This window comes from Seriola lalandi, unplaced genomic scaffold (assembly GCF_002814215.2).
Source record: "Seriola lalandi dorsalis isolate HSWRI2012SDOR001 ecotype SW California unplaced genomic scaffold, Sedor1 jcf7180002054368, whole genome shotgun sequence".
In the NCBI taxonomy this organism is placed as follows: Eukaryota; Metazoa; Chordata; class Actinopteri; order Carangiformes; family Carangidae; genus Seriola; species Seriola lalandi.
In genome coordinates, this window is record NW_019524921.1 from 291,341 (window position 1) to 300,733 (window position 9,393).

General features: G+C 47.2%; 1 protein-coding gene across 2 annotated transcripts in view; it reads left to right on the forward strand.

Annotated features, from left to right (window-relative positions):
- The window catches only part of mmrn2a (multimerin 2a), a 14,174-nt gene extending 6,097 nt beyond the window's left edge, over positions 1 to 8,077 (forward strand). Inside the window, exons 5-11 of one of the 2 annotated variants that reach the window (XM_087174659.1) lie at positions 346 to 642; positions 2,390 to 2,805; positions 4,142 to 4,354; positions 4,733 to 5,167; positions 5,271 to 5,634; positions 5,770 to 6,294; positions 6,443 to 8,077. In XM_087174659.1, coding sequence (XP_087030785.1) covers positions 346 to 642; positions 2,390 to 2,805; positions 4,142 to 4,354; positions 4,733 to 5,167; positions 5,271 to 5,634; positions 5,770 to 6,294; positions 6,443 to 6,843 — 2,651 coding nt within the window. In that variant the 3' untranslated portion in view covers positions 6,844 to 8,077. Of the gene's footprint in view, positions 1 to 345; positions 643 to 2,389; positions 2,806 to 4,141; positions 4,355 to 4,732; positions 5,168 to 5,270; positions 5,635 to 5,766; positions 6,295 to 6,442 lie in introns of both variants that reach the window. The other variant, XM_087174658.1, reaches the window with a different exon arrangement.
- Positions 8,078 to 9,393: the final 1,316 nt, after the last annotated feature.

Here is a 9,393-nt window from a genome sequence, read left to right on the forward strand (position 1 = left end):
TCACCTGTTTACATTTTATTAAGGACTAAAGTTATAGAGGATTGAGGGTGTGGCCTCTTTGAGTGACAGGTGGTGAGCGTATGCTTGGCACAAACCAGCTCCACACACGTCCCTCCTCTTTGACCATATTTGGTTTAGCTGGGAGTTAGGGGGCCGAGTCAGACACTGCCAAGATGGCAACAGTAGAGCAGCTCACTCTGAGCTTCAGAAACCTGTGGGAGACATCACAGAGGCGACGGCCATCTTTGTTTACAGTCGGTGGTCAGGATGAAGCTGTGAGGCCGTCGGCTGCTTTCAGCTCTGTCTCTTTAAATCTGTAATGTCATGGCGACCTGTGTGTTTCAGGTGAGTGGGTGTGGCTCCTGCAGCAGCAGCATCAAGGCGACCAGAACCACGACCAGAACCACAACCAGAACCACGACCAGAACCACGACCAGAGCGACTCTCACGCCTCTGTCAGCAAGCTGCACCACACCAGATACCATGACAACCAGCACAACTCCACACACCCAACCCATGAACCAGGCCACGCCCACAACCCTCAGCAACCCCAGCACCAACCCAAACACCCCCACCCCCACCAGCACCAACCCAAACACCCCCACCCCCACCAGCAGCAGGAACAGGAAGACCTCCGTACAGGTGAGTTTTCATCAAATGAGACTCTAAAACCGTCCAGAAGCAGAACTGAGACTGTGTGTGTGTGTGTGTGTGAGAACACACTGAACTCCATTCCTCTGCAATGACACCTTCACACACACACACACACACACACACACACACACTTCCTCCGCAGGAAATCCTGTCTTTCTTCTGTCTCCCATACATTTTGTGTGTGTGTGTGTGTGTGTGTGTGTGTGTGTGTGTGTGTGTGTCTGCTGACATTATATTTTACTAACATGTGCATTACATCACACACTTCCTCCTCCCTGTTTCCCACAGTGCTCTGTTCTGTCTGACCTTTGACCTCACTGACCAGTCAGCATGACATCATCCTTAAAGGAACATGCTGCTGTGTGTATGTTGTATTTATCATATATTATATATATTATATATATAAAGGTTTGTCCCATTATCTGAAGCTGAAGGTCAGAGGCTGAGGCCCCGGGGCCCCTGACCTCTCCGGCCCCTCAGTCATCCATCATGTCTCTGAGACTCCAACAGCTGAAAACATCTGTCCACTGAGACCACAGAGAGGACTGAGGTCACAGATGATGGACGGGTCAGTGTTTGTTTACAACAAAGAGGTTCAGTCCAGGTCCAGCCTCTAACCCAGAGACCCTAATCTGGTTCTGAGTCCCTGGTTCTGTCCCTGGTTCTGTTCCTGGTTCTGTCCTTGGTTCTGGTTCTGTCCCTGGTTCCCTCCTGGCTATTTAGCGTCGTCTCACTTTTTAAATGTGGCATTTAAGACGGAGTGGCAGAGGAACCAATCAGAACGTGTTTGTGTAGCAGATGTTCTGTGCGAACAGGAAGTGGACTCGGTGCGACGCTGTAAATCACACTGACAGTCATTAGACTGAACCGCCACCAGCTGAAGGGTGTGTAAAACCAGGACTGGACCTGGTGGCGGACAATGTCCTCATGTTCTACTAAAACTTGTTTTCAACAAACAGCTTTCAGCTCGTCACTGATGTTTCCACCCCCCCCCCCCTCGGGTGAAGAAGCCTCTCCTTCACGTCTCTCTCTCTCTTTCTCCCACGTTTTAAATCATCGTCTCTTTTCTTTTCTTTTAACGGGACCTGATTGTCTCTCTGTCTGTTCTGACTGTGGTCTCAGAGACTGACCGGGTCGAGGACACAGTGTCAGTCCAGGTCCTCAGGTCGTGGGTCTGCAGGTTTTCTCTCTGACTCAGAGGAAATGTCTTCACGCTGAAAATACCCAGAAATAATATAAACATGCAGGATCAGACGGATCCTGGTCTGTGGAGTCCAGCTGGAGGACAGAGTCCTGTGGTCCCTGTTGTTCTGGATCGGTCTCTGCTCAACCAACAGAAACAAACTGTGAAACTTCATCTGAGCTCTGAGCATCTCCTCCTGGAAACACACACACACACACACACACACACACACACACACACACACACACACACACACACACACACACACACAGACAGACAGAGGACAGAAATGGCAGCTATTTCAGATGTTTCTGTTTCCAGGCTGTGGCGTGTTTGTGATCCGGTCTGGAAACTAAACTGGTTCCATTTTAGACCAAAACCACCAACTAGCGGCCCCCAGGGGACGTGAGTCATCAGGCGGGTGTGGGTGTGAGAACAGATCAGATTTTTATTATAGAACATAAACTCATTCATGTTTCTCAGAGGAAGAACCCTGATAACTTAGTGATCTTAATAAAAACCTGTGTGTCTCTGTTTCTGTCCTCGTTGCAGACGACGTGCTGTACCCAGAAGCCCCTGCTGCCCTCCCCGTCCCCCACATGATGGCCCTGGTCATGTCTGAGCTGCAGCCGATCCTGCAGGGCTTCAACCGCTCCCTGGAGCACCTGACTCTGCAGGTAGGGGCCCTGGCCCGCGATGTGGCCCAGCTGAAAGGCAGCCAGCGGGGGCCCGAGCTGCAGGCGGGGCCCCCGGAGGGACCGGAGCTTGACGAGGCGGCGGAGGAACGTCTGGAGGCGAGACTGGATGAGGTGTTTCAGAACATCAGGGAGGTGCAGAGGCAGCTGGAGAGTCAGCACGCAGACACGGAGAACAGGCTGCACTCCCAGAATGCAATGCTGCACTATAACCTGACCAGCTTCAAGATGGACGTCGACATGAAGCTGAAACGCCACCAGAAGATGCTGCAGGTCAGTGACGATGCACGTCTGAGCAGACAAACAATAACAATAAACAATGATAACAATATTATTATTATTGCCATTGTTATTTATTTATTTATTATTATTATTGTTATTTTTGTTGTGATTGTTGTTGTGGTTGTTGCTGTTGTTGTGATTGTTGTTGTGGTTGTTGCTGTTGTTGTTGTGGTTGTTGCTGTTATTGTGATTGTTGTTGTGGTTGTTGCTGTTGTTGTGATTGTTGTTGTGGTTGTTGCTGTTGTTGTTGTGGTTGTTGCTGTTATTGTGATTGTTGTTGTGGTTGTTGCTGTTGTTGTGATTGTTGTTGTGGTTGTTGCTGTTGTTGTGGTTGTTGCTGTTATTGTGATTGTTGTTGTGGTTGTTGTGGTTGTTGTGGTTTTTGTTGTGGTTGTTGTTGTGGTTTTTGTTGTGTTGTTGTTGTGGTTGTTGCTGTTGTTGTTGTTGTTGTGGTTGTTGTTGTTGTTGTTTGTTGTGGTTGTTGTTGTTGTTGTTGTTGTGGTTGTTGCTGTTATTGTGATTGTTGTTGTGGTTGTTGTTGTTGTGGTTTTTGTTGTGGTTGTTGTTGTGGTTGTTGCTGTTGTTGTGGTTATTGTGGTTGTTGGGGTTTTTGTTGTTGTTGTGGTTGTTGGGGTTTTTGTTGTTGTTGCTGTTGTTGTTGTGCTTGTTGCTGTTATTGTGATTGTTGTTGTGGTTGTTGTTGTTGTGGTTTTTGTTGTGGTTGTTGTTGTGGTTGTTGCTGTTGTTGTGGTTGTTGTGGTTGTTGGGGTTTTTGTTGTTGTGGTTGTTGTTGTGGTTGTTGCTGTTATTGTGATTGTTGTTGTTGTTGTTGTTGTTGTTGTGGTTGTTGCTGTTATTGTGATTGTTGTTGTTGTGGTTTTTGTTGTGGTTGTTGTTGTGGTTTTTCTTGTTGTTGTGGTTGTTGTGGTTTTTGTTGTGGTTGTTGTTGTGGTTTTTGTTGTGATTGTGGTTGTGGTTGTTGCTGTTGTTGTTGTTGTGGTTGTTGTTGTGGTTTTTGTTGTGGTTGTTGTTGTTGTGGTTGTTGTGGTTTTTGTTGTGGTTGTTGTTGTGGTTGTTGTTGTTGTTGTTGTTGTGGTTGTTGCTGTTGTTGTGGTTGTTGTGGTTGTTGTGGTTGTTGTTGTGGTTTTTGTTGTTGTTGTGGTTTTTGTTGTGATTGTGGTTGTTGTTGTTGTTGCTGTTGTTGTTGTTGTTGTTGTGGTTGTTGTGATTGTTGTGGTTTTTGTTGTTGTTGTGGTTGTTGTTGTTGTCACTGAGGCTGTGAGCAACAGTTTCCGTATGATGAAACTCTGTTCACCTCTGATCTCAGGTCAGCCTGCAGGCTGTTAACACCACTCTGTCAGAGCTGAAGCTGGACCAGGACCAGGACCAGGACCAGGACTGGACCACTGAGAGACAACTCGATGATCACCTCCTGCTTCTTACCCCAACCCCCCTCCGGCCCCTGCAGCCCTCAGACTCTTCAGCCCTGTGGGAAGCCATCGAACGCCTGGACAACATGGTGGTCAACAACACGGTGAAGGTGAGTCCAAGCAACACACATTCATTACCCATCAGCCTGTGTGCAGCCTCTGTTACCCATGATGCACTTTATTAGACTACCAGGCTGTAAACATGTTTATTTCTGCTGTAAGTTGGACATTTTAACATGGGAGTCTGTGGGGACTGACTCACTGCTGGACTCACTCTGAAGATCTACAGAAAAGCTTCTAGAGCCCATATCCTGAACCCAACCAGAAGCCTGTCATTTTGAATTTGAGAGTACTTTAATTAACTCCTCCCAGAGTTGCGAAGTTTCATGGTCATTGAACGGTGTGTCTGCGGCGGCGCTGACAGAGGAAGGAGACCCAGCTCAAAGTTTTCTGTGTCCACATGTTGAAAACTCCACCTCTCTGCGCAGGTGAACGGGCTGATTGAGGACGTGGAGGTGAACTCGGGGAGCATCCAGCAGCTGAGGCGGGACTGTACGGAGCTGGAGAGGCAGCTGAACCAGACGGCCAGGAATACTCAGATCCTGTTCATGGAGACGGGGCTCGAGGTCGAAGACGCCAAGGTGGTGGTGCTGAGGCGGGTGGAGGAGCTGGCGGGAAATGTTACGCAGCAAAACAAGCAGCTGCAGGAAGTGGAGGCGGACATGGACTACCTGTGGGACTGCAAATGCAAAGGGCTGAAGGACACCGTGGAACGACTGGAGAGGGACGTCGCCAACGTGACAGCTCTGGCCAATGATAACAGGTTAGCCCTGGAGGAGAACAACGGGGAGGGGCTGGAGCAGTGGGGCGACGCCAGTGACTGGGAGACAGCGGTGGCGGTGCTTCAACGTGACCTCCAGCAGGTAACACACACATACACACACAGGATGATGTGATTTTGTATCCAAAGGTCAAAGGTCAGCCTCACTGTGACATCACAGTGTTCCTCGTGGTTCTGTCCTGCAGGTGAAGGAGTCTCTGGTCTCGGAGCAGACCAGGACCAGGACTCTGGGCCACAGCATGACCCAGCTGAACAGCTCGGTGATGGTGAGTCTGGATGAGCACTTGGGTCTGAAGGACGCGGACAGGAAGCTCAGGGAGGAGATGCAGCACCTGTCGTTGTCCTTCAACTCTCTGCTGAAGGACGCCATCCGCCACAGCGACGTGCTGGAGCTGCTGCTGGGGGAGGAGGTGATGGAGTACCTGGAGTGGTCCGTCGAGGACCAGGAGGCCAACTCCATCCCGGCCCTGAAGGGGCAGCTGAGGTTCCTGCAGGAGCAAGTGAGAGGACACAACCTGAGCATCACATCGCTGCTCGGCAACAAGCCAGGTACAAGCCGGGGGGCGGGGGGGGGTTTATCTCTCACTTCCTGTCCAGGTTCCCGGTTCCTGTCGTCTCTCTGTCTTTAGATCTGAGGTTTTTCTTTGTTTTCACTTTGTTTTCTCCTCCTTCTGTTCCCAGAAGACAGAGAGGAGGTGCCGTCTGCTGACCAGCCCTCCTCCCCCCACCTCCCCCCTCATGACTGGTTTCCAGGTGGCGTGAGGCGGAGCCAAGGAGGAGAAGCAGCCCGGGAGCGGCAGCTCCTCCTTCACCCTGCGGGGGGGCGTCCGGAGCTCAGAGGAGACGGCAGTGATCTGTGGAACCTGGAGAGGACGGTGGAGGAGCTGGAGCAGAAGGTGGTCCGTTTGGAGGAGAAGCCCTGCTCCTGCCCCAATGCCTCCTCTGAGAGGGAGGGGCTGCCCGGGGCCGTGGACGCCAAACTGCAGGCGGAGGTGACGTGGCTGAAGAGGGGGCTGGAGGAACACCTGAGGGTGTTCAAGAACGTCTTCAGCAACGCCGACGTGCTGACAGCGTCCGACGCCACGCTGGATCTGGAGAAGCTGTGGCAGCTGGTGAAGAGAGAGGGAGGGAGGAGGGAGAAGAAGAGAGGAGGAGGGAGGGAGGAGGCAGGAGGAGGAGGACACCATAGAAACAGGAGGGAGTCGTCAGGTGAGCTCTAAACCCAAACTCAAACTTCTATTTATGTTGTAAACGTAGATCTTCAGGATGTTTAAATGTGACAATAATGAGGAAACATCACTCTTCATATAGGGACATATATGTCATATATTATATTTCTGTATGGATCTCTCCTCAGATGTTCTGCCTGTCCCTCTCAGCCAATCAGAGGCCTCCCTGCTGTTTGTTGCGGGACCTCCTCTGAGCGCCTCAGGCAGCTTCCTCGTCTTCCAGCCATCTCTGAATTGGGGTCAGTTTTACTCTGGCGGCTCCTTCATGGCTCCGCTGGACGGGATCTACCTGTTCGTCCTCACCTTGGACCTGAGGCCAGGTCCAGCACATGTGGTCCTGAGGAAGGGGTTGGGTGAAGCTCCGGTGTCTCTGCTCCGACAGGAGGTGACGGAGGCTGGACCAGCTACAGGTGTGGGCCTCCTGCTGCTGAGGGAGCGGGAGGAGGTGAGGCTGGAACTGAGGGGAGGAGTGTGGGCGGAGTCAGAGGACAATGTGTTCACTGGGCTGCTGCTTCACCGAACCACCTGAGGCCCTGTGGACCAATCAGCTGACCACCGGAGGAAAGACCCTGATCAGAGACTGTGGGGGGGCGGAGTCACTGAGGCTCAGAATTAGAGATGAAAAAAAAAAAAAGAATTGAATTTGCTGAACTCCAGACGCAGTTTACAAAGTAAAACATCAAGAACCTGAAACAAGATCAGATCTGATAAAACTGACTGACACTCCACCAACGTGTTGACAGGCGGATGTCCAACATGTCCAACTGGACGAGGGGTTCAGGAACCACAGATACAAGTCTCCTCCCTCAGAGCACGTTTGGTTCAGATCTGGAGTCAGCACATGGCTAGCCTAGCTTAGCATAAAGACTGGAAACAGAGGGAAACAGCTAGCCTAGCTCTGTCCAAAAGCTCAAACACCTCTAGAGCTCAGTGTGTTGGATCATTGACTGACTGATATAGGGGATGGTAGATAGTGATGTCACCAGAGTGTCCACTCTGTCCTTAATTACGCAGCTGCCCACCTCTGCCACAAGAGGGCGCAAATGCGTCAGTTGGCTGCTTCTCCAACACAGTGACCTACAGGTTGTAAATGTAAAACTCACAGTTACGTCTGTACAGCGTCTCTCTGTGGCCAGTGTGCACATTTTCTGGGTTTCAGTTGCTGCACCGACTGTTGAACTTAAATAGTTCCAGTAACTTTCTCTAAAACTACAAACTCTGGACTCGACATCTCAGTCATCTGCAGAGCTGCTGGGAGGGGCATGTTTGAAGGTTGGACAGAGCTAAGCTAGCTGTTTCCCTCTGCTTCCAGTCTCTATGCTAAGATAAGCTAATCATGTCCTGACTCCAGCTCCAACACCTCAGTCAGCTGATGGACTAGAACAGACTTGGTAAAGTTTCTGCCTGCTGCTTCAACCTCATCAATATTGATTGATCTGATTGTCTTGACTGATCATGAGATTAAAATTCTGCCCCCGGATCAACTGTTGCATCGATCTGAAGCTGAGGAGAGAAAAATATCTGACTTCCCATCAGCATGTAAAATCATCTTTTAAAGTACCAGGAGAAACAGTCTGTGTCAACTGAGTTCCATATTTTACATGAAGAAAATATTTGTATGTAAAGTCACAGTGTGTGTAATGTTGTAAACAACCAGTATGATGATGTAAAATCACAGAGCAGTATATATTTATGTAAAGGAACGGCTGAGCCGAACGTTAACCTGTCACCAGCCTGTAACTTAATAAAAAGCTTTATCTACATCAGTGTGTGTGTAATGTCACAGCAGAGAAGAGGCAGAATCATGTCCTCTTCTTGTTGCACATGTGGAGAGTCAATTCAACAGTAAAGTTTCCTCCAGTTATTTAAAGGTGCAGAATTAATTTATTGAAGACAGCAAGTGAGGGGCGCTCACATGACATACAATCACATGTTACCAGAGGGTATAACACATCCGCTGTGCAGCTACGTCATCAGATTGGAGGCTACAGTGAGCCACTATCAGAAAGTGATGACACGGTCCATCCAGAGGTACCGTCATATTATAGTGAAGCATAAAAAGTAACAGTATAGTAAGGAATAAAAACTCATAGTAAGTTATGAAAAAGTCATAGTTATAGTAAGACATAAGTAATTTATAGTATCAAAGGGCATAAAAAGTCATTATAGTAAGGCGTAAATATGTCAAAGTAGAGTAAAGCATAAAAATGTCATAGTAAAGTAAATAATAGAAACTCATGATATAGTAAGGCATAAAAAGTCATAAAAACATCATAGTATATTTAGGCATAAAAGGTCATAAAAATGTCAGTATAGTAAGGCAAAAAATGTCATAGTATTGTAAGGCAAAAAGATTTCATAGTATAGTAAGGCATAAAAAGTCACAAAAAGATTTCATAGTATAGTAAGGCATAAAAAGTCACAAAAATGTCATAGTATAGTAAGGCATAAAAAGTCACAAAAATGTCATAGTATAGTAAGGCATAAAAAGTAATAAAAACATCATAGTATAGTAAGGCATAAAATGTCATAGTATAGTAAGGCATAAAAAGTCATAAAAACATCATAGTATAGTTAGGCAAAAAATGTTGTAAAAATGTCATAGTATAGTAAGGCAAAAAATGTAATAAAAATTATATAGTTTAGTAAGGCAAAAAACATCATAGTACAATAAGGGAAAAAATGTCATAAAAATGTCATAGTATAGTAACGCAAAAAATGTCATAGTATAGGAAGGCATAAAAAGTCACTAAAATGTCATGGTATAGAAAGTCATAAAAATCTCATAATATAGGAAGGCATAAAAAGTCATAAAAGCATCATAGTATAGAAAGGCATAAAAAGTCATTAAAATGTCATGGTATAGAAAGTCATAAAAATGTCATAGTATAGTAAGGCAAAAAAATCATAGTAGAGAAAGGCATAAAAAGTCATTAAAATGTCATGGTATAGAAAGTCATAAAAATGTCATAGTATAGTAAGGCATAAAAAGTCATAAAAACATCATAGTATAGTAAGGCAAAAAATGTCATAAAAACATCATAGTATAGTAAGGCAAAAAAAGTCATAAAATGTCATA